General features: G+C 41.2%; 1 protein-coding gene across 16 annotated transcripts in view; it reads left to right on the top strand.

The window, feature by feature from the left end:
• GRIP1 (glutamate receptor interacting protein 1) overlaps positions 1 to 25784 on the top strand; it is a 334186-nt gene that overhangs the window by 88134 nt on the left and 220268 nt on the right. For 5 of the 16 annotated variants that reach the window (XM_064448984.1, XM_064449048.1, XM_064448975.1 and 2 more), the window contains exon 1: positions 10567 to 11103. The exons of 2 other annotated variants lie outside the window; for them this stretch is intronic. In XM_064448984.1, coding sequence (XP_064305054.1) covers positions 10971 to 11103 — 133 coding nt within the window. In that variant the 5' untranslated portion in view covers positions 10567 to 10970. Of the gene's footprint in view, positions 1 to 10560; positions 11104 to 25784 lie in introns of those variants that run through there. 9 more of the 16 variants (XM_064448966.1, XM_064448920.1, XM_064449052.1 and 6 more) reach the window with 4 other exon arrangements.

Here is a 25784-nt window from a genome sequence, read left to right as displayed (position 1 = left end):
TATACTACAGAAGTACAAAAAGGCTGTGATCTCCACCTGAATAGGTGGCGCATGGAATAATTTACAGGCAAGCCAATTCCAAGAGTAGAGAGTAGGATGGTAAATTGCAAATACATGAAACACCTTTTTTAAGGGGTTAAACTCAGACCTAAGTTGTTTTTAAGGATGAAAGAAGAATTGCAAATTCCAAAACAGTTTATTAAAGAATCTTAAATGCCAGTCAATACCATGTGATACTCCCTGCACAATATGGTATAAGACCAGGGAGGACGCCTAAGTGTGTCTACAGAGTTGCTTTAGTGCTTTTGAGGAAAATTTTTAATGGTTAAGTAATCAAAATATCAATAGCTAACAAGTCAGTTTGTAAAATACACGTCCAGTCTGAATTTTAGAACTGTTGCCTATAGGTCTATACTGACCATCTAGAACAGTGAAAATGCTTCTCAGCTGGGATATCTGCAATAAGTTACAAAACTCCTTAGGACAGTGAAGTTAGCTGTGTCAGTTCTATACACTGATAATAATTTATCTGGTCTGGTGTAAAACTTCCTTAATTTTTTCTTTATCATTTGGTTAATGTTGGGAAAAACTGAAGTCTTCATGTATCTTGGTCTCTTGAATCTTGAGGTGATTAATTATGAGCTCTGCCACTTCATGCACAAGTTAGGAAATAGGGAACTTGCTCTTTGAGCCGTGTTTTCATCTTTTGTGGCTCTCATAATTAAGCAAGAGAAATGCTATGTGTTTCTTGATAAGCACATTTTTACTCAGGTGTCCAAATTGATCAGAGGGAGCAAAAATTGCAATAGTTGCATTAGCAGATTAGCTGCAACACAACCTGTAGACCAAGAAAGAAACAAAGCCTGAAGATACGGATCTGGTCGAAGAGAACAGGGAAAAGTGAGGATGAAAATATGAGTTAAAGTGGATGTGTTAGGGATGACTTCCTGAGAACACCTTGATAAGCATTTGTATTTACCAATGACGAGAAGGGCCACAAGAGGAGAATGAAGTAAATCCTGAAATACAAAGCATCATCAAAGGGCAGTATGAAAAATGAGGCTATTTTGTCTCTGCTAAGTGCCAGAGAATGTAAGTTCCAAGTAATCTTGTGTTTGGGAACTATGAGCTTTCAAAGAGAAGAAACCTCAATAATCCTATTGCTTCTGGAATGTATGCTGAGGTCAGTAATCCCATGGTCTTTTACAAACAAAAAGAGAAGTATTTGTTCTACACTGTATCATTAGTGTCACAGAATCACAGAATCGTAGGGGTTGGAAGGGACCTCTGGAGATCATCTTGTCCAACCCCCCTGCTTGAGCAGGGACACCCAGAGCAGGGGGCACAGGAACGCGTCCAGGCAGGTTTTGGATGTCTCCAGGGAAGGAGACTCCACAACCTCCCTGGGCAGCCTGTTCCACTGCTCTGGCACCCTCACAGTAAAGACATTTTTGCTCATATTCAAGTGGAACTTCCTGTGTTCCAACTTGTGCCCATTGCCCCTTGTCCTGTCATTGGGCACTAATTAAAAGAGCCTAGTCCCATCATCCTGACACCCACCCTTTAGATATTTATAGGTATTGGTGAGATTCCCCCATAGTCTTCTCTTCTCCAGGCTGAACAAACCCAAGTCTCTCAGCCTTTCTTCATAAGGGAGATGCTCCAGTCCCCTCATCATCTTGGTAGCTCTCTGCTGGACTTGCTCAAGCAGTTCCCTCTCCTTCTTAAACTGCGGGGGCCAAAACTGGACACAGCACTCCAAATGTGGCCTCACTAGCGCAGAGTAGAGTGGGAGGATAACCTCTCTCTCCCCACCTGCTGGCCACACTCCTTTTAATGCACCCCAGGATACCGTTGGCCTTTTTGGCCACAAGGGCACATTGCTGGCTCATGGTCACCTCGCTGCCCACCAGCACTCCCAGGTCCTTCTCAGCAGAGCCGCTTTCCAGCAGGTCAGCCCCCAACCTGTACTGGTGCGTGGGGTTGTTCCTCCCCAGGTGCAGGACCTTGCACTTGCTCTTGTTGAATTTCATGAGGTTCCCCTGGGCCCAGCTCTCCAGCCTGTCCAGGTCTCATTGGATGGCAGCACAGCCTTCTGGTGTATCAGCCACTCCTCCCAGCTTGGTATCATCAGCAAACTTGCTGAGGTTACACCCTATGCTTTTGTCCAGGTCATTGATGAATAGTAGTAGTGACCCAGTGAAGGGTGCAACACTGAACAAATGATCAATTTATATTTAGTCCCATGATTTTATATAGCAAAGCTGTTATTGTTAGAGTGAATTTCCAGCAGAAAATGTCAAAACTCGTGGCAGAAGTGGATGAGATTACAAGCCCAGAATGTAATGCATTTTTATCCCTGTGGTTTGCCTCTTAACCTTCAGATCCAGGAACACCAGTCTCTAGGAGGAGGATGGAGCAGACAGATTTGAAGTCTCTCTATTTGCTTTGTCTATATTTTCTTTGTTAATCACTTCACAGCAGTGTAAAGCAGATTTTATTGGGTTTTTTTGTTTCCTGGTAGGAAGAAGGTGGACTTGCACTAGGAAACAAATTACAATCTGAACTGCAGAACCTGCTCTGTGCCCTTGGGATGGGGACAGAAGCTCAAACCTCATCCATAAAGAGGTGTCAGCAGCTCTCATTTCCCAGACTGCTGGTTGGCATGAGGGAGATGAAGTACCACACTAATGTTCAATGGGCCTTGCTATTGTACTGAGTGGATGGAAACTGTGATCCTTCAGTTCTGTGGGCATGTAATACTCAGGCCTCATTAATGTGAGGTTCCACGTGAAGTTGTCCCTTTGCCTTTCAAGTCTATGTTGTTTTTACTCGATATGATTTGCGGTTTCAGATTGTGCAAGGACAACAGGAATTACTTAAAATTCAGGATTTAAAAAGAAAAAGGGACCAACTGGGTGTGGAGGGTATTTAGAGAGAAGGAGAAGGGTTAATCCATCTGAACAACTGGATTCTTCATTGCCATCATGTTGGCCCGTGCCTCTAAGGCAGAGGACTCCAGATGGATGGTTTAATTTGCATATATGTTTACATAGTCTTTAACAGCATATTCACATGAAGATAATAGAGAATTTGTCTGCAGTTGTATTTTCTTGACTGTTGAGCAGAATTTTCTTCTTAACCTGCAATAAAATCTTTCTGTTTATCCACCGTATCTTGACCCTGATAAAGCATACGGAGCTCAGGATACAAATCACTTTCTGAATGCCTGTGCTTTTTCCCAGAGGGGCTTTTTCATTGCTCCAGTTTCCTAGTTGCAGTCTTCCCTGTCAGATTTCTTTCCTGTTGCCCATCTTTATTAATTCTAACTGCTCCTTCAATTTATTAAACAAATTACAAAAGTTTCTTCTTGTAGTAATTCTTTGATCAGAGGAATGCACAATGGATGACTGGTGGTTGTTTTTAAGAATGAAACATAACAAGGCTTTCACTGCTACAAAGTGATTGCTATTTTTGGGTATTGGTACGAGGTAGAACATCCATCATGGCGCTACTGGAGAATATAGACATTCCTCTGCACCAAGGAGTTCGTAAGTCTAAATCTTTCATATGATGTCTGCAAGACAGAGAAGTGATATCAGACAGAATATGGGCAGAGAGGAGGTTTTACAGTAAATGGCACGTGGAGGTTGCTTCTTTCTAGTGTTCCATGTAATGCTGTTTCTTGTTGAAACCTCTGTACGCCTATGGAAGTAGGGTGGGATAATCTATGGGAATGTGTGTGTGTGTAGAGCTCACTGCTAATGAGGCTGTGACCGCAGGCAGTGGGGAAGAGTCTTGGTGAGAAGGATAGGATGCATCTATGGGAGGATGGGCAGGACGCTTTTCCACAACCATTTTTGCTAATCTTATGAGGTAAAAGAAATTAAGTCCATTTCATGTCACATAATAAAAAGTCTCTGGCGTAAGCTTTTACATGGAAAGAGATGTCCAGCAATGGATTCTCCTGTAGTGTGCCTTAAATCTCACACATCACATTCAGGTCTTCTTCTATCAAGTAACTGTGAAGTCGCACCTACCTCAACCTTGTTCAATAGCACCCTGTACCTCCTGTAGCCTACAGGTATGCAGCCTAAGAAAATGATTTTATGCAAGAACTTAATTTAATGTATTTGCTAGGTATTTTCATTCTAGTGAGCTGTAATTTAATTAATTAATGTTTCTTTCCAGTGGTCTACGTACATTTTAATTATGGTTAGAATTGAAATGTGCAGTTTTTGATGAGTGGAAAATTAGGGAGATATCATGGTTTTTACTCAGTGAGGAGTAAAAGCCATATCCATACTCCAAAACACTTCTCCGTATGTATTTCATAGTTGATTTGAGATACACTTTGTGCATAAAACAGGCACAGTATGCAAAATCTTGGTAGTGTTCCCTCTAGCCATTTGGTACGTTTCTTTAGAAAGATGAAAACACCTTTAATTCAGACTTCTCAAAGAATTATGTTCTAGTTTCAGTATTTTAAAATATCAGTCTACTGCTTCAGCCCTTGAGGGGTTTCAATTATGGTTAGAGTAGTAGTCTGGTAGCTTTTCTTGTAGAATAATTATTGGAGTCACAAAATATAAAACAAACTTAAACTTTTCTATACTTAATTTTACCTAAGTTGTTTTTCCTTAGTAGTGGTCGAGTTAACATTTATTTCTACATATTCGTATATTGTAATTAGTCATTAATTTAAAGCCAAATAGGTTAGAAAGAGAGGAAGACAAATAGAATGTATGCAAACTGTTTCAGCTGAATTAAAAAAAAAAAAAGAGCTTCTTTTCCCTGAAGCATACATTCTGCATGAAATTCAACTTGACAAGTGACCCTTTTAAAACAGTGCTACAAAGATTTCTCAGCATTCTCGATATACAAGAGGTGGCGTTCTTGTATTAAACCCACAAGCAGCCCCCCAGTTCCCTCTAAATGACTGTAGCCTCTTCCTCTCTCTTTTGTGTTCTACTTTATCCTCATTCTCTGCTTTGGCATTCATGGTTTTATGTGCACGCTTATATGTGAGAAAACGTTGCAAAAAGCAAAACTATTGGGAATGTTAATACAAAATTATATATATATGATAAAATACAATAAAGAACTCCAATTATTTGATGGTAGTTGCAAGTCTGGCTTGAAAATGTGTGTTCACTTGCAAAATAAAAAAAGGGGGGGGGAAGATTTTCCAGTTAATTTACAACTAGATGACAGAAAAGCTGAACTCCAGCTCTTAAGTCTTGTATTCTTTAATTCAGGAGCAAAGGAAACAATGGTCTATGATTGTGTGTGAGCAATGAATAAGAAGAATGATTGAATGACTTGTGAAACTGAGTGTAATGCATTAAAATCAGAGCAAACTCATACTTTAACAGTATATAAAAAGCATCAGATCTTATATATGAGAGTAGTGGATAAGCAGTATTTTATCACCATCCAGTTCTCATGCAGCAATATTCCAGAGATAGTGCACTCGTTATTCTGCATTTTTTTCTACTTTCAAATGAAAGGGAGGTGCAGTGTAATATTTAGTATGTCCCATGCTTTCAGTGGTCTTGCCAGGCGTCTTTAGGAAGAGACAGAACTTGTGTTCAGAAGCTTGCTTCAGGCAGAGGGTTTTCAGGTGGGACTGTGGTCCCTCAGGGGGTGGTCGGCTGCAGTTTCTCCTCACACGCAATATTGACTTTGTACATGACACTGCTTCTGTATATATGGACCATATGTTCTTACGGTGCTTACTAGGTAGCAAATTTCTGATAATTTTCAGATAGATAAGCTCACATTTTACACCAAGGCTTTTAGGGCAAACTGTGAGTGGAAAATTGCAGCCTTAACATGAGCAATTATGGCATATAAACAAACATCTGCTCTTGAAAAACGAGAAGGTCAGGCAAGATGATACTGTAAGATGAATAAGGGGACTAGTTCCTTTGTTTGTTATTGCTGGTCTCCAGAAAAAACAACAGCAGATTATCAAAGACATCCCTCATTTGAAAGAGAGCCAGAGAAGAAACGGTCTGTTCTTCCCGTTTGAGGTTTGCAGTATCTTTATGGTTAGGGGCTTGAGGGAGGAGGGGAAAGAACTGTTTTCCTAATTCAGCCAACCTTCAAGAACTGTTTCTATTCACCTTAATTTTTGTATTGTGCATTTATAATTTTGTGGGGTTTTTTCCCAAGGCAGTAACCTAAAGCAGGTAGGTCTCTTCAGGTGCTCTTGTGTGCTCTCTTACATGGTTGCCTCCCAGTGGGAGAGTTCCTTCCCTCGGCAAAAGGCTTTTAGGGGCCGCCCAGAGAAGCAGAGGGAGAAACAGGAGGGTTCTTCCATCTAAAATCTTTTTCTTTGAAACACTGAAGCATGTTGATGAATGGGATGCAAAATATGTGCTAAGAACTGTTAATATTCCATTCTGTATTTATGATAAAAACGTTAGAGAGGCGTGCTTCCTACACAGGCTCTGGTTTCAAAGCATCATGTTTGCAAGCCCACTCAAATAGAAATCCTCGTTAAATATTTACTACCTCAGCAGCTTATCTGTGGATACCAAAATGCTTTTCTTACTGCTTTCCCCAAATACTGAAAAATGTGCTCTAGCAAATAGGTATGCCCTCTGTGAAAGTTTAGCTAGATAACCACATAGTTAATTTTGTGCAAGTAAAAAGTTGAATTCAGATAGTTTTTCAAGATGAGAGACCTAATCTTTGCTATGGATAGAAAGGCAAGTTTAAGCTTAAATGCTTAAATATCTTCTAGAGAATTGCCCATGGCTGCAAGAGCACTTATGCCTCAGCTTACCTATTTGAAAAGGACAGTGTCTTAATGTTATATTTGTTTTATTACTTCCATGAAGTCTTTTTCAGAAAGTCACTGACTTAAGACAGATCCAGCTTGTTGGAGCTGCTTCTTAACTTAAATCAGTTATCGGAATGAAGAATGTAAATACTACCGAACTGGTGTCAGTTGGCAAAATTTTTATTATGCAAATCGTACTGGAGACAGTATGACAATCCTTGCTGCTTCTGAGGAAGCCACCTTGGAAAGCACTTGCTTTGATTGCAGTAGGTGTGTTCACAGAGAAAGGATGAGCCAAACAGCTTGAGACGTATTTACATTGTAACTTTTGTTGTGGTATGATAACACCAGAACATTGATCTCCCAAATTCTAGTTCAGAGGGCACGTTGGAATATCAACCGACACCTAATTTTATGCCCTCTGGGCATAATTATCCTATTCTCTTTGTCATTAAGGGATGTCATCACTGATGTTTTACATTTTAAAAATTTGAAAGCCAATATTTGTTTCTTTCTCTGCTCCTCCCATTAAATCAATATGCCTTTCTGGAACTGTGGTATGCATCTATAGTTCGGCTTTTTTTATTCATTTTCAAGCAGAAAGTTGAAAGTAGCCATGTTCATTTCCATGACGGAATGAGCTATGCACCACAAGAAGCTGCAGAATGGTAAATCCTGAGCAACGGGGAAACCAGTAGTTTGCTGTTTGTTTGTTTTAACTACAGTAAACTGTGTTTGTGAAACAGAATTCTCTGCTTATATATTTGAAAGTAGGACTATGATAAAATATTTACAGGTATGGCATGAGGAGTAGCTAATGAATGTCTCCGATGTTCTCAGCAAAGCAGTAGAGGTAGTATGTAATGCATATGAAACATTAGTTTTGTTCAGAAACCTTTGTAGTATAATAAAACACTTGATATTCTGACCCATTATATAGAAAAACATTGTCCTCATTTAAGGTATTTCCTTCTCTTTAAATTGCCCTGAATACCAGAATATTTCAGGGTATGGAAAATCCTATCAAAAGCTTATCTTGTTCTAGGTTTAAAAAATAACATCTAAAAATGCTGAAATTGTTTGTCTCTGCTGTTTGCATTCATGCAAAAGGAAACGTGTATAATTTATGTGCTGGCAAGACTGTCAGCTTGTGTGTTAGAAACTGTGGGCAACACCTGCTTCTGCATCTTCAGTGTGGGAGATGGAGCCTGTCTTTGTAGACAGTAGTAGTTGGTGGGATACAGTGAAGAGCAGGAGAGCTTGAACCTGCTGTGCTTATCCAGGGATTGCTAGTGCTCCCCCTCAATCCCTTCATGCTTTACATACAGGATATGCGGGAGTCATTACCTTGAGCACTGATCAATAATACCATTTAGTAAATTTTTTTTCTGCTTTACTAAATTAGCCATATGTGATTGTGATGCGCCTGGGCAATGCACTTCATGAGCACGGGAAGGGGAAGGTCCATTGCGCAAGGTAATGACATGCTTTACAAAGCTCAAAATTCACCCAAATTGAGATAGGTTCTCCCTAGAAAATGGTCAGGCAGTCGGTGTACTACATCTGGTGCTTACTGTGCTAGCTGAGATCATTTTGTTGCTCCTTTGTCTGCTTATTTACTGTGTTGGTCTTGTAATGGAAAGGACTGAAGTGTCCCTGGGGTGCACTGGGGACTAGGAAGCCACTTCGCTGGCAACACCAGCGTGTTTAGCAACAGTGGTGCTGGAGAAGGGCGTATTTACTTGATGAAAGCCAAGTGCCTGCTCAATTTCAGTTTTCAGCTCTCATTTAGAGGACACTTTAAGAGCAAGAAAGTTTTACATTTTCTCCTTTTAAAAAAGTAGCTGTATCATTTTTGAATTGAACTTTAGAATTTAACTTCAGGGAATGGTGATGGCTGCAAGATTTCTGTCTTCAAGGTGAATGTTTCTGACACCTGCAAATAACTTTTTGCACATCTGTCGGGGAGAACACTCTACAGGAGCAAATAATAGCGTCAAAACAATATTTCCTTCTCTGAAAAGAGAGCATGCTGCCTCTGCTGTAAGCTAAGCCTTCGGTTGGTTTTCATGTTACATGATACTAACGTAATATTTTTGCTGCTTGGTGGCAGAGCACAGAAAAAACACGTGAACTGAAACCTGCAGAACATACAGTGATCCCTTTTTAAAGATCCATATAAAAAGTTTTATTGGCTTCTTTATATTTGGTAATATGCCTATAACATTCCTCTAAGGTCTTTACCCTTTGAAAGTTGAAAGCTGTGTGATAAAAACAGGCTTGTAATAAAACACAACCTCGTTATAGAAGTTACACTAAAAATAATTCTGGTAGTGCCCTTGGGGTGTTCATCAGCTAGCGACAGAGGCTGCATTTTCACAGGAGAAAAGCAGGGGTTGCTCAGGTCAAGGAGGATGAGTCTCTGTTCCTGTGGGGAGCTTGGTAGGTGCATCCAGGGATTTTTGAGCTTTTATGGATGAAATGGGTGTGTTTTTGTGACAATATTGTTTTAAAATACCTGAGAACCTGGAAGAAGCCCAGAAGAGTTCCAGTGCCTGCTTTCAGCATGTGTTTGTTTTAGGACCCTCAGATAGCAGGTCTAGCTGACCTCTACTAGTACCATGTACGTGTTTTGAAACTAGAAAATCCCAACTCAATTCTGACCAATCTGCATACTTCTCCTGAAACAATCATAAATTGCAATTCTGGCTTTTGCTTTACTTCTTTTAGACTTTTAAAAAAACTGCCCCGGTTGGCTCTGTGCAAAATAATGACTCACTGAAGTGTCTCTACCACCAGAAATGAATCCTCCCGCTGCCAGCTCTTCATTTTCCAGGTGATGATCTTGTAAAATCGGTTTTACAGGAAGACTTTCTGACTTCCTCAAGCTTAAAGGTGCAAAATGGTATCTCCTGCGAGCATGGGTGCAGGTGACCGTGTTCAGCACGTGGTTTGACTGAGGTGGCTGACGGATCCCTGACTTGTGCCAGCAGACAGGAGAGGTCCTGCTGGACTAGGGACCTCTCTAGGCTCGTGGGAGCACAGTTACAAAAAAATCCCCGTGGCAGATGTCAGTGTGATAGGTTTCGAGCAGACGCTGCTTTTGTTCTTGTGCGGGAGGGAAACTTCATCAGAAACACGGATGAAATTCCAGCCTTAGGGAATGTATGTGGGATTCAGGCACGCAGCAGGAGAAAAAAGCCAGCGCTTTTTCAGGCTTTTTGCTCCTGTCATCCTGTGCAAAGTATAGCCCGCCATACCTTTATTTTAAAGTTTTTAAAACTCTGTTAGGATTTTAAATGAGTATTGTTGCGGCATGCTCATGATTCGCTTCTTTTGTTTGCCTGTGGCCATCTAGCCTGACCAGCTCTATAGGGGATCTGTCTGTGGAGTGCCTTTTAATGTTTAGATCTAGCAGTGATTAGAATACACTAATGCCCAGTGGGTATATGTGTCATTTTTTAACAGCTGCCGAGCTTTCTCCCTGCTGCTCCAATTAACACATTCAGCACACAGTTGCCGGTGAGTGGGCTGTGTGTATGGATTAAACCACTTTGCTATTTATTCATCCAGCATATGTGATGCCAGAAATGGATCGACGCGTTTCCTCTTCTTACAACAAATGAAATCAAATGGGAGCCTGAGCCTGTGCCTGGGTAAATATGAGGGCAGTGTTTAACTGGCAAATGAAAACCTGTTTTGCCTTGAGATATGGTTCAGTCCATTGACAAACACCTATCCCCGCCTCCTAACCCCTCTTCAAATGATGGAGACACAGGACAGGGAGCTCTTAGTGCTGGGCTTCCCCTTGCTGGCATGCAGGTCCCTTCAACTTTGCCCTCTGCTATTTAATAACCACTTGAAATTCTGACTTTCTCCTTTTGCTTCAGTATTTTCCTACTTTGTCTTTTTTCATGTTGAAATATTCCAGTCGGTAGCTTTGATAAAGTCCACCCATCCCCACCCACCCCACCCCACCCTTTTTTTTTTTTTTTTAAAGAGGGAAAACAATATGCTTCCTAGTCATAGCTGAGATAAGGGAGGGGTTTTTTAATGGTACCAGAGCGGCTGGTCGGAGGCTGCAGCTTTGCTCTGGTGCTTGCGGTTGGTTCATGCTGGGACAGCTCTTTGTAAAGCAGAGGGCAAAGGGAGCTGCCGGCTAGTGCTGCTGAGGAAGGAGATGGAGCGCTTCTTGGGCTTTGTCAAGCAGATAAGAAGGTCGAGGAGAAGAAAAGGCAAAAAGTACCGGCCAGAGGAGGATTACCACGAGGGCTATGAGGATGTCTACTATTATGCCTCAGAGCATTTTCGAAGTAAGTATTTTGCATAACCTCATTTTCCTTTGACTGTGATAAATGCTATGCTTTTCAGATTAAAAAACCCTTAAACCTCAAAAATGCGAACAATATTCCTTGCCTGGTAGAATCTGAGCCTCATGCAAGTATTAAAACGTCGGTTCCTGTTAGTGCTTTATCTGGCTGTGACTGCTGATGAACAATACAAAGCAGCTGAAGTGGCACGGCCGCTCTCAGAGTGAGCCGGGGGTCTGTCTGCAAACCCGGGTAAGGTATCAGGTGCGGTTAATTGAGTCTGACTGCTGGAAACCTTTTGTTAAAACACTTTGTGTTGAGAAGCGGTAGGGTAGGGGCAGTCCTCACGTAATGTCTTTGGAAAGCCGCACGGTGGATATTTTTAAAGTGTTGTAAAGGCAGCGATCACTCATTTGTAAGTTGGAGTTGATGATTAATGTTTGTTGCTGAGGGGGAGTCAGTCCTCTGAGCCTCTGCTATGACCTGGTCTTTTCAGTACCGAGTAACTCGGGTGGGCTGCTTCCTCGCTGCAGGTCCAGGACCCCTCATGAAGAATTAAGTGGTGGGTTTTGTTCGCTTGCGCTCACGTGGCAACAGTAGCTTGCCCAAAACCAAAATAAACTGCCTGCTCAGAAGTGTCTGTGCAAACTCTGCGCTGTTCCCTGCAGCTTGTTAGGGTCTGTCCCCTGTACCTGTCGGGCTTTGGAGCTGCGGGTCTGCCTTGGGCATCTCCTGGAGGAGGGAACGTGCCCAGAGGTGCCTGTGGGATGGTGGGAGGGAAGCCACGCTCAGCCCCTGCCCAGGCTGTTGTGCAGCCCTGTCAGGGCAAGGTGTTGGCAGTAGAACTGGTCGTGTACAGAAATTACCTTTTTAAAAGGTTTCTGCTGTTCTGACCGGTGGTTTGGGAGCTTTGCAGTGAAGCTGTGCTTTTTGTTGAGCAGCTGAAGTTTGATGCACTTTCTTTGCTGTTCTGTACTGTGTGGTACCTTTTTTGCATCATTTGGCTTCATTTCCATTTTACTGAAATAGATTATAAAACCTTACACTTGTTCTAAGACGAAGTGATGAATGTGATTGCACTTTACAGCACCAGAATACTGCTGTCCTGTGCAAAACTGAGAAGCAAGGGATTTTTCCTCCTGGTTTTCTCCTGGTACACCATGCTTGCCTATCTCCAAAAGTAAACTAATGTAGAGTGTTTAGCTGTTGACTGGGTTTCTCCTTAGTACAATCTTGATCTCTTTCTATTTTAAAGAATATTTACTGTGCTGATAATCTCATAGTTCATCTATGTTGTTAAGACTAAGTTATTCTAAGAAAAGACCTATTTTGGGGGGCAATACAGTTGTAACAGGTAGCATATTACCATAAAATCTTCTACACAAGAACTGAAAATTTTAAATCTCCTTAGCACTGAAAAAATGTGAAAATGATATGTTAGTGAAAGCAAGTAACTTTTTCTTGCTTTAATATGTAAATCAAAGGAACGTGTCAAAGCAGTATGTCAAAATATTTCCCTAACCGATTGCTGTTGCTGAAGGTTTTTTAAATAAGAAAGCAAAACCCCTCTAAAAACTGTCACACGTAATAAGGATTTCTTGAATGCTGATTAATAAATTATTAACTCTTGACTTAATGTAAGGCATCAAGATTGAGCCAAATATCTAATAGGTTTTTCCTTTTATTCTACTTAGAAAATAAAAGGATAGTACACACTTCAGCCTGTGGAGGTCATAAGTATTTCGGACTGGATGAATATATGTCAGATTTTGAAGTGGTGTTTACATAATACGTGGACCGAATGGTCAATGCATTGCACAGTCCTATGGAGCAGCATGCACAAAGAGTTTGCTACTTCTTGTAGTTACTTAAACTGAACATGTCAGGAGGTTCGAGCTGTGGAGTCTTTATAGAGACACCACATCAAACACAATTGCTCCTTAAGTGCTTCTTTTGTCTGGTCTTTCCGTGTGCTATACATGTCACTGTTTTGATTGGATAGGTGTGGTAAGTACTTAAAGTGATGTACAAAACGTGAAAAGATGCTGTTGATGGTACTAAAAATGGTTTCTTGAAATTTAATTTCATGTAATGGGGACAATGAAATGTTTCATATTTAATTTAATTATGGTCTAGTGTTACGCTGTTTACAGTGCAGATTTAGAGTAATTGGAGAGCCTTTAACAGCCATTCTTTCTGCATTCATACGCTCAGAAGGATGCGTGCTTGAGAATAAGATTGTATTTATTGGTATGATTTTCAGAGTATAAGAGCTGAAGAAATCAAAGTCTTGTTCATTCAACTCAATGGAGCTGGAGCTTTTTTAGATGTAGTTTCCTCTCCCTGCATTGTTATCCATCCCTCTTCTGTCGTCATTTATGAGTTTTATATCTAATTAGCCAGTGCATTTGAAGATTGTCTGAGCCAGTCACTTTATGAGCTTGTTATTCTCTCTTCGTCCTCTTTGTAGTATTGCTTAGTGTGTTGTACGGAGGCAGAATTAATGGGAAAACGCAGAAACTACATTAGAACAACCAAAGGATCAAACAGAAAGAAAACAAAGTTAAAAATAAAATAGGCCTCTGGGAAGCACAGGAAAAAGGTGACTTTAGTTTGTCCTCAGCCCAACTGTGCCTGCATACTGTAGCTCGTGCTGTTAGGTATAACGTCTTTACTCCTCTGAAGCTTTGTCATGGAAGATGACATCAGCTGTGATACTGGGACACAGCTGGATGAAAGAAGGTGCAGAAGTGCCTAAAGCTCCCTGGGTAAAAAACAGACCCCAGCTCTTGAGTCAGACCTCTTTTTGCATGGACATTTCATCCATTTGGGTACAATTAAATGGATATAGTTTTCCGACATGCAGCATCAACTCGCTTATCTTTCTGGAGAGTCTCTTGCTGTGCTATGTAATGCTAGAATAACTAAATAATTTTGGTACACAAACATGTATTGACATTAGTAGTGCAGGTGTCATACTCATTTCGGTGAGACTTTGCAGCGTGAACATGATGGGTGATGGAATTGCTGCCCAACCTATTCCAGGCAAATTCGTGCTTATTGCATAAAATGCTTTAAAAAGCGAGCGTTATATTTACCTTGCGCAGTGTTACAGCACTGCCATTGAACCTCTTTCTTTTAATGAGGCTTTGGATGAAAAAGGCCCTTGTTATATTTATTATTACCAAGACTGATAGCAAATGTCAGGAATGCTGTGTAGCAAAGCTGCCTGGAACACTCCCAAAAATGACATATGTCCTTTTGCTGGAGTTAGGGTGTTTGCCAAGACCTTTGAGTTTCAGCCTAATCTTGAGCAGGAAGGTGTTTTTGGGACCCAGCCTGATTTGGTCACCTCTGGCCAAAACAAACACAAAACCCCTCCTTCCCCCACCCCTGTCTGATTTCAGCACTAAGTCTTTTATTTTGCAAAGTGCTTGGAAGGGTTTATTTGTTCCAACTGATTTTGGAACCTCACAGGTGACACAAAATGTGGTTGTCACAATCTGCCCATGCAGGTCCAGAGCGCATTGCTGTGAACATTGACTTAAATTTTGTCTCATTTAGGTTATTTCTGGTTTCTGTCATCCATATCTTCCCTAAAGAGGCTCTGTTTTCATTGTTGTTGGTTCTTACATTGTTCCTCCCAACATGATGTCAGCTGCATAGTCCATTGGCAAGAAGGTTTTATTTTCTATGTTGATGCAATGAAAATATTAAAGAACGATCCCAAAACCCAATATTTAAAGAATTCTACTAGTAAACTCCCCCTAACCCAAAAGGTCCCGTTGTTTTAGCCCTGACCTTAAAATGTTAATTTAGTCACTCAGAGTCCCACAAATAATTTTCTTCTATCCTTTGTCAAGGCCTAGTATATGTTGTTTGACAAGAGCATTGATACTTTAGACAAAGTAGTTTGCCATAGTGTATCTGTGGTGAAGTCCTGTATCTTTTTTCTCTGTGATGCCCTTTATTACTTCTTCCACAATTCTTGTGTGAGAATCATCTGGTTCCTCAGTTCTAGGGCAATCAACCTCTATGAATTTGCTTCCAAAATGCATGCGCTGATCTTTCCCTTCTTTCTGTTGATTGTCCCGTGTCATGATCAGGAGGTGAAAGTAAAGTATTTGACTCCTAGCATAGCAAATAAGGCAAAAAGGAAAAACTGAAAGGTTTATAGAACTCCAAGTTGAAGACGTCCACTTTGTTGACTGAAATCTGGGAATAATTAGTTAAAATGAATATTGGATATATGACATACTATTATGCTATTTGGGCTGATATCAGCAGAAGAATTCTGAGCATTGCTGTCCAACACGACTCAATGTTATGGTGCAGAAACTCCCTCAGCTGCCAAAATCTTACTAACAAATGTCTTTGCATTTCAAAACCTGCGTGGCTTTAAAGCTGTCTTAAATATTGATAGAAGAGACTTGCTACTGAAATAGCACTAAGACGAAACACTGAGGGAAGTGATACACCTATGGCTTATTAATGCTAATGATCAGTAGCAGCATTGTTCTTGCCAAGATTTTCTCCGTTTCATAATTTGGTACAAATAGTTCTTGTTTGTGGCAGTCTCATAGATTTGACTGGGGTTGTAAAAGAGTTAGTGGTTTTATGATTAATGTGGTGACAAGGGCATTGAATATCTGTAGCTCAAATTGCAGAGGTGTTAACTGATCTTAAGGGTGAGGAGTGCAGGACAATCGCTTTTCATTTTACAAGGAGTGCATGTCGCTAGTCTGCAGTGTAACGGGGTGTGTGTGTGTGTAAGTTTCTCCTCCCATCCCAGGTCTTGTTGTGTCAGTACAGTAAAATCTCAGCTTTCATTGAAACTAAAGGTAATACCTTTGTTGCAGGCTACAACAAAAAAGGCGTGGTAACCTGAGCAGAGAATATGGCAGGCCTTGAAAACACAATAAAAATAACATATTTTTTTAAATAACTAAAATTTATTAAAATGCCTTATTTCCTTCTCCTTAATGACTGTTTCATAATTGTTGGACCCTGGAGATTTTCAGTAATGTATTGTAGTTCTTCAGTATTTCTATCTGTTTCCCATAAGTCACTTTTTCCTGAGGTCTGGATAACCCCAGTGCCATGAGTTCAGCAGGAACATGATGTGATGCCCATGTCCAGAGAGGCTCTATCATCACAGGGCCGCTGTCAGTTGTCAGTCTGCAAGCCAGGCACGGTGATAAATAGGACAACTGTATTTGAGCTTTATTGCTGGGACCGACAGTATCAACTTTCCCATTCAGAGATTTGTGAATGTGGTAGCAAATGACTGTTGTGTTTCAGGCACTCCTTAGATCAAGGTGTTGTACCCTCATGCTGTTCCTGTTGCTTTTTCATATTCCTGTGTCTGAGATTCTGGATTTTTTTAAACGGTTGGTAATTGCATGGAGTGCAGTTTTGGATTTCATGACAACCATTCTCTCGCTTGGCTTCTGATGAACTACGTGCATGTTTTGGAGGTGATCCGGTTTATCTATCTTCTTGTATATCATGGTCGTTAGTGTACATATCCTTTCTAGAAGAACACAAGAAGTGGTGAACAAGAATTACATATTATTCTCATTTTATAGATAGGAAACCAGTAGAATGGGTTATTAAAAGGAGAATGTTAGCAGCTTTTGAGTATCCCATGAAATTATTTAGGTCTTCCAAGCCCGTAAGAAATATGCATATATCAAAATCTTATTTTACTCCTTTCCTGTTTTATATTAGTTAAAAGCATGTAAGCCTTGGGATGAGGCTTGTGTTTGTAGATGCTTAAGCTGTTTGAATAGTGTTTTTAGCCACATTATGTTGTTTATATAAATTAAAAGATAATTAAATTGGTGGTGTTATATGTGCACTAGCATGATACCCAGCCACAGGGTCTGTCAGTGGGGTTCCCTGCAGGACTGGAGCAATGCATTGCTTCTAGCCAGGCAGGTGTGTGCCAATTTTGGCGAAACATTTTCGTTATGTATCGAATACGCCACAGCAATTTTCCATTTTTTTCCCTAAAGCAGTGGTGCAACAGCTGATTTAAGTTTATTAGCAATAGGATTACTTTTTTTAAATGACCCCTTGTGGCTCTTCTGGAAGTGTCCCTTAGACTCCTGGGGCAGCACAGAGCATGGATGGTAAAACATTGCTTTAGAGTTACTTGAGGGAAACCGGCTTATTTATTTTAAGTCACTGAAACAATGAGACCTGAGTTATCTAATTCTTTACCTGAAGCATAATCACTTCTTCCTGCTAGCAAGTGTACAGTTTCTGTGCTACTTGTCTTTCATTTACCTTCTAGTCCTATTCTTTACTGATTTCTTAGAGGTCTTGATTGTCCCTGTTTAAGAAATGTATTCATGACAGGTCTTCCTCCTCTTACAGTGGCTGTTGGTATGAGGTTGTACTCCAGTGTTTTGAGAATTGGGCAGCCTTTATATTTTACTATATTTAGAATATATGAAACAATGTATTGGTTCAAACAATATAAGGTTCCAACAATGAAATTTAGTGAGACCTGGACTCCCTGCTTCCTGAAATGATGTGTAAGTTCCTGTTTTTAATCCTGACTCCATCAGTTTACATCATGAACCTGTAGCGATGTGATTATTTTTCCCCATGGATATTGAGAAGTGAATGAAATATCAGGTTTTATGGACTAAGATTAGAAAAAGAGGTAGAAGCAACTACTGAGGTATCAGTTTTAATATTGGCCTTCAGTTCCAATGGAAAACTTAAAGCAATTAGTGGAAGGAAGAAGGAAACAATATAAGCCCCTTGCTGATGAGATTATAAACATTTATTGAATGAGTGCTGTGGTTTTTTTTTTCAGTAGGGCATGCCAGCAGCTATAATTAATCATCAGCATGAATATAAACACCTGTTTACCATAGATAGTATTTGAAGAAGGCCAATTTGGTAGTCCTCATCTTATGTGCAGAAATTACTAGGCAACATCGTTTAATGTTTTTCGGCAGAAAAGAGCAGGAGTAGTGCTGTGACTGGACACAGGAGTCCATGATGATCAGACTGCTGATGACCCGGGCACCTGAGCACTACTGATATTTTTAAAAATTTATTATTGTTGTTATTGTTTTCCCCAGAGTATTTTCCCGTTTACCTCTGAAACCCAGGAAATTATACAGAAATCAGTGAGCAAGACTATTGTGGTTCTGAAGACGCATACTCCAAATATAAAAGGCAGTAGAACTAAGGGTGACTACATAACCTTAATTTGGCCTCTCTTTAATGAGTCCTTAATGAAGGACTACCTGCTCATTTTTGCTGTGGCGCTTGTGATGGATCAGTGTGTGGAGGAGGCTGCGCGGGGTCCTCGTGCAGCATTGTGCCTGCCTTTCCACCACCCTTCCTGGCAGGACTCATTTCCCTGACGTGAAAGCTTGAATTTGCCGGTGTCTGCCACAAACTGCTGTAACATGTCAAGGGAAGTATGGTTTGTTTATATAAAAAAATATATAAGCCTAACTACTCTGAAAATCCAGCCCTAAGGCATCTCAGGCCGCAACCTTTAAATTGTTGCATACCTTTGATGATAATCTCTCTGTGCTCTAGTTCTCCACCTGTGAAATGAGGTTAATGGTACCACTCCTTCACTTGTATGCTATGAAAGTAAATCAGTGTTTGCTAAGCTCTCAAGTGCTACAATGATGAGCACCATAGTACAGCTCAGGAAGAAATTAATGTCTGTCCGGCAACAAGGGCTTGAACAGTGTGTGGCAGCTAAGGCATGGAACTGCACTTTGAGCAATGAGGGGAAAACAAGGTCTTGAATAATTTTTGGGGTAGTTAAAATAATTTATTATGGGCGTTAAATGAGACAAGGTCTCGTGGACAAGTAGGAGATCAGGTAATTAAAGATTGTGTTGTAATGCATATGCAAAAGGAGGCCAAACTAAGGTTTGCTAATTTAATTAGCAATAATTTAATTTTTAAATCTGGCACTCTCAGCTTGTAGTTTGCTTTTTTAATAACGTGTGTGTGCGTGCGTGCATGTAGTAGAAAATATGGAGCAGCAGTTCCTTGGGTTTTAGCATGCAGTGAAAGTTTCATAACAGCAGGTTATGAGCGTAATACTTGATATAAAAGATTGAAAAATCTCCTTGGTGTTAAGATGGCAGAAGTAAATTTTGGTGAGTGGCTGTAGGATCTGATCACACACGTAGCACTTTGGTGCATTTTTTAGTACAGTCTCCGTGCTGACATCGGGAGCACCACAGGTGGCTGTGGGACAGAGGAGGGAGGATTCGGGTTTATTTTTTCTGCTGTCCCTGGGCACTTTGAACAGATGATGAGACACTGGAGGAAAACTATCCCTGGATAGGTGGCCAAGGGGAGAGCTGAACTGAACTGGAGTGGCGGGGTGCTAGTGGAGCTGTGAGATCCCACCACCCTGTAGGAATCTGCAGGGTCTGGAGGACCTTGCTGCTCTTCTCCTTCAGTCCCACAGAGGGAAAGCAAGGAACCAACCCCTCAGATTTGCCCAGCCTGTTCTGTACTTGCTAAACATGATATAAAATCTGAAGCTCCTATGTAAGGACACGGATGCCACTACTACTGCATAAAGCTGACACTGGAGATAAGCCATCAGAGATGTGCGTACATGCTTGGATGTGGAGTTGAGGGGGACAAAGAAGATGGAAGGGAAGATACTTATGCGATAGAAGTTCTTTTGGAGATTCTCAAAACTTAACTGGACAAGGCTGCAAGCACCCTGTTCTACCTATTGAAGTTAGATCTGACTTCAAACCAGGCCATGCTCTGAGCAGGGGACTTGGGCCAGAGGACTTCAAGACAGTGCTTCCGACCTCAATTATTGTGTGATTTTATGGAAGGGAACTCTGGTTGGAGAAGAAAGGAGGATTGTGGAAGGCAGAAAGGAGAAAAGAGAGATTAGACAGCTGTTTGAATCAAACTAAGAAAAATAAAGTGAAACCAAAAGTACAGATACCATGTGAAGTATTAACTCAGTAAATTGTGTTTTCAAATTTGTTTGCAAATGTCTCCTTTGGGTATGTTTAACAAGCTCTGTGGCTACTCAGATCTGTGTTATTTTGATAACACTGTCCCTCTCCCAAAGGGGAAAATCCTCGCTCAACAATACACCTTGTTGCTATTCTGTCAGCTGGTAGCATCTCTATTAGAAAAAAAGAAAACCAAAAAAGATTCCCAATGTATTACAAACAAATTAATGGTACACAAATACATATTGTAAATATAGAGTGATATTAGCTTTTTGTTCTTGCTTTCTGCAGGTTGGAGAAGGAAATAATTTAAAGCCCTGATGACCTGCTACCTGCACCCCATTTGTAGGAGCCCAGTTGAAGTTGTGTAGTAAACAGGGCCCTCTCAGAGATGAGTCACAGCAGGAGCTGTGGGCGACAGTGCCAGCTGTATTAGCACTGAATGCTCAGAAATGAGAAGGGATGTTTGCCACGCTGCATGATAGGGATGTTGCATCTCACAGCCTGTTTTAGGGGAAATGAGAAGATGCCTGTGAAGGAAAGCTGGGAGAGAGCCTGGATCTCTGGCAGAGCGCTGCCAGCAGCAGCAGCGGTGCTCAGGTCAGTTGTCAGTAAATCTAAATAAGTCTGGTGGCATTCACAATTCGGAAAGCAGGAACGTGGATTTTCCTTTGGTGGTGGTAGAATTTCACGTGGCTTGTCATGAAAATCCTGTGTTCCCTTTCATTGCTAAAAGGAAATGGGAGCGACTTCTGAAATGGAGAGACCCAAGCTGTTCAGGCTGGGGGTTATAACTGCCCATCAATAATTAAATGGAGTGCAGCAAGACAAGTGGATCCACTGGTGCCTCTGCAATCCCTATGAATTTAGTGATGCTTTGGTAGTCTCTGAAATGCTCCCTTTCTACCTTGACCTGTATTTCATCTGGGGCTCCAAGAAGATTTCCAGAGGAGTTATGCAGGTGTCCCCAGCACTTCTAATCTGTTGCTGTTCACTTGTGCCGTACCCTGCCTGGAAAAAAGAAAGAAGCCTTCTCAAGCTTAGGGCATTAATGTTTTGCTTCCATTTTTCTTGGTATACTCTAAAATTACAGAATTTTAATTTTACATTTTACATTTACATTTACATTTTAATTTAAAATTACAGTATACTCTAGAATTACAGAAATCTATATAGACATTTAGTGGGTTTGATAATATTCCTCTGCTCTCCCAATCATCAGGTGTATCTTTGCTGCCTCGTTCAGGCTGGGAATACCCAGCTCTGCCCTACAAGGAGTGGAGGAGAGCAGGGAGGGAAAGGTTTGTCTACTGGAAAGAGTATGGCCATCCCTTTAAAATACCACTACTCCTCAGAGTATCACAAGGGATGGAGAAATCACTGAACCATTTCATAACCAGTACTTGATTTGTGTGCTGCAATTCCGTGTCTGTGGTTTGTTCTTGGATGGGCAGAAAACAGTGCTCCTTTCTAGTTTCTTTTCTTTTGTTTTTGTTTGGGTTTTTTTTTTCACTACTTCTCTGAACTTGGGCTCTTCTAATGAATGTGAACGGCTGTGGATTTTGTAGGGCAGATTGTGTCATGCAAATTGTTTCCAGAGACTGTGCAAAACTGTTGAAGGCCATCCTAGTTACAGCCTGGAGTTGGTGGTCCTTTGTGCTGTACAGATAATTGGGCTTTTTACAGCCACATGTCCATTCACAGTAGGTTGTTTTCTTCCTCATAGATAATGACAGTTTATTAGCTGTTGGTTTAAGTCTCTTGCAAAAATGTAGTGCTGGTGGCATAATTAGTCAGGAGGTTACATCAATGTAAGTAGAGAGAGTGGCCAAGGTGAAACACTGCTCCATTGTATGAAAATAGCTTGAATATATGGAAAAATGTTCAAACCCTTTATCTTTCACACAATATTTCATTAAGACATTTTTTTTTAAATTCTGTGAAAGTAATTGCTTGGAACAAATTCTTACACAGCTTCAATATGTTAGTATCTTATGCACCAGTAAATTGTCAGTGGATTTGCAGGTAAGGAAGATGTAGTTTTGGTCAGGGATCTCTTATTTTGTGATAAAATGTCTTTTAAATTTTGATGACTTGGTAAGTATGTCTTACATGATTAAGTAACGGATGATAAGTAGCAGCAGCTTTATGGCCTTATATATATGTAAATACTACTAACTGATATGGGGACATGTATAAATAAGGTGAAAAATGTAACTTGATTTTGAGTAACCTACAGAAGGTAATTAGTGAACACTCGTGATCACTTCTCATTTTAACTGCTTCTTGAAACAGTTAAAATTGTTCCTATAATTACTGTTCATATTTTCTTGATAGCAGTTTATATTTTTTTAAATGCAACTTAATTAAATTAAACTTAAAGAATTTGAGAAACCAGCAGTATTTTAAAAACTGTAATAGTTTAATAGGCAATTGTCCTGATTTTTTTTTTTCTTTTGATTAACGTAGTGATTGGAAATGATGAGTGCTTCCCAGAAGATCTCTGGATGGTTTACCTGTCTGTAGGCTCCTAATTTCAGCTCGTGGAATTGAAAATTTGTCCATTTTGGACATCCAATCTAATATAGTAACAAGAACCATGGTGTGGAGGGAGAGGTTAGGTGATGATATCTAAATGAGAGAACATGCATTTTGGTATTATATTCAGTCTGCTGTGCTCTGTGGCATGGGGTTTATACTTTTTTTTCCTCTCTCTCTCTCTCTCCCTTTACTGACGTATACAGTTCTTTAATTCTTCAGATGGGCCTTGGGCAATTGAATGACCCTGTTTTATTGGTTTGTTTTCCCAAAATGGAAATTTCATGAATTCTCTGAATTAAAAGCCTGGAACCCCTTTCTCTTCACCTATCCTGAAGTCCTTTAAAGTACTGGAAAAATACAATTACGGTACACAGTACCCCCTGACTTTGCAATCTAAGAAATATTTTTCTTGCAGTTTCATCATAAAATCTAATCATATTGCAAAAGGGAGGAAGGTAACACATCCCATCTGCAGTCAGTTAAACCCTCATGCAAGCAAGGGCTTTCTAGTCACCTTTGGACTAGAAAAGATGGCAGTGTGTTTTAACCTGTCAGGCAGCTAAACACCACACAGCTGTTCACTCACCTTCCCACCCCAGTGAGACAGGGGAGCCAATTGGGAAAAAAAAGTAAAATTTGTGGGTTGAGATAAAGACAGTTCAATAGGACAGAAAAGGAAGGGAAAATAATAATAATGATAAAAGAATATACAAAATAAGAGATGCACAGTGCAGTTGCTCGCCACCCACCAACCAATGCTCAGCCTGTTCCTGAGCAGTGGTCGTCATCGTCCTGCCCCCTCCCTGGCCACCTCCCACCAGTTTATGTACTGAGCATGACATTGTATGGTATGGAATATCCCTTAGGCCAGTTAGGGTCAGCTGTCCTGGCTGTGCCCTATCCCAGCTTCTTGTGCACCTGGCAGAGCACCAGAAGATGAAAAGTCCTTGACTAGTGTAAGCACTGCCTAGCAACAACTAAAACATCAGTGAATTATTGACATTATTCTTGTCCTAAATCCAAAACACAGCACTATACCAGCTACTAGGAAGCAAATTAACTCTATCCCAGCCAGAACCAGGCCTTATTCTATACCATGTACGTCATGCCTAGGTACTATACTTTCTGATACATTCCAATTAATCATCACTGCTTTTCCTGTCTTTTGGTATATATACACACAGATGTAATTCCCTTAGTCTGTGGGCCATAGGATCTCTGTTGAGTTCATTTAGTCCATGACTTTGAGCTCCATCTGTCATAACAGTCCCTCAGGGCAGGAGAGGTGGCGTGTGGTGTTGGATAGTTGCATGCTGAAGACAGTTCTGGTTCCATTATCACTGCGCTTGTCTGATTCTATCGTTGCTGCACTTTGCTCAGTTTCATCAAAGTTATTTTTCATTAATCTAGGTGATTCTTACTGTAATACTGTTGATATGGCATATAGCCACCATAAAAGTGATTATATAGCAATTAAGATCAGACCATTCAGTTCATTGGCTATTTTCACCCAAAATCAAATCCCCTTGAAGTATACATTGAACTTCCCCATCCTCCTGCATCACCTACCAAGTACACCCAGGTCCTTGAGCAAAAGCAATCCCATGAATGGATTTGCCTTTGCTCGAGGTAGGAATAACCCAGACTGTTCTCCCTAGAATATTTTTTATGTGTGCTACAGGGACTTTATCCCCTTCTACAGTATGTAAGGGTTTTGACTGGACAGGGTCAGCTCAATTGGTAGATCCCCTAGTGTTGACTAGGGACCTGGGTGGCCCCTAGGGGCCAAGGTGGTTTTTGCTAAATGTGTATCCCAATGTCTGAACATCCCACCCCCCATTGCTCTCAGTGCAGTCTTCAACACTTTATTGTACTGTTCAATTTTCCTGGAGGCTGGTGCATGATAGGGGATGTGATACACCCACTCAATGCCATGTTCTTTGGCCCAGGTATTTATGAGGTTGTTTCGGAAGTGTGTCCTGATGTCTGACTTGGTTCTTTCTGGGGTGCCATGTTGCCCTAAGACTAGCGTTTTAAGGCCCAGGATAGTGTTCTGAGTGGTGCCATGGGGCATGGGATATGCTTCCAGCCATCTGGTGGTTGCTTCCACTATTGTTATGCTTGCCTTGGCAGGTTTGAGGGAATGTGATGTAATCAATCTGCCAGGCCTCCCCGTATTTATATTTCAGCCATTGTTCCCTGTACCACAGAGGCTTTACCCGCTTCGCTTGCTTGATTGCAGCACATGTTTCACATTCATGGATAACCTGTGCAGTGGTGTCCATGGTCAAGCCCACCACACGATCACAAGCCCATCTATGTGTTGCATCTCTTCCTTGATGGCCTGAGGAGTCATGGGCCCACCGAGCTATAAATAATTCACCCTTATGCTGCCAGTCCAGGCCCACCTGAGCCACTTCAATCTTAGCAACCTGATCTGCCTGCTGGTTGTTTTGATGTTCTTTAGTGGCCCCACTGTTGGGTACATGAGCACCTATGCGACTTACTTTCACAACCAGGTTCTCTACCCGGGCAGCAATATCTTGCCACAGTGTGGCAGCCCAGATGGGTTTGTCTCTGCGCTGCCAGTTGTTTTGCTTCCACTGCTGTAGCCAGCCCCACAGGGTGTTTGCCACCATCTGTAAGTCAGTATAAAGATATAGCACTGGCCACTTTTCCCATTCAGCGATGTCTGAGGCCAGCTCGATGGCCTTCGCCTCTGCAGACTGGCTCGATTCAGCTTCTCCTTCAGCAGTTTCTGAGACTTGCCATATAGGACTCCGTACAGCAACCTTCCATCTCTGATGCTTTCCCACAAGACGACAGGACCCATCAGTGAACAGGGTGTATTGCTTCTCATTTTCTGGCAGTTTGTTATAGAGTGGGACTTCTTCAGCACGTGTCATCTCCTCCTCTGGTGATATTCCAAAATCTTTGCCTTCTGGCCAGTCCATAATCACTTCCAAGGTTCCTGGGCGACTGGGGTTTCCTACTCGAGCCCATTGGGTGATCAGCGCAACTCATTTACTCCACGTAGCATCAGTTGCCTGATGTGTAGAGGGGACCCTCCCTTTGAACATCCAGCCCAGTGCCAGGAGGAGCTGTGCTTCAGTACCAACCAATTCTGAAGGAGCTCGAACCCCTTCATTTGCTGCCAATATATCT

Source organism: Phalacrocorax carbo, chromosome 1 (genome assembly GCF_963921805.1).
Source record: "Phalacrocorax carbo chromosome 1, bPhaCar2.1, whole genome shotgun sequence".
Taxonomy (NCBI): Eukaryota; Metazoa; Chordata; class Aves; order Suliformes; family Phalacrocoracidae; genus Phalacrocorax; species Phalacrocorax carbo.
Note: the sequence above shows the minus strand (reverse complement) of the source record. Positions and strands in the feature narration are given on the sequence as shown.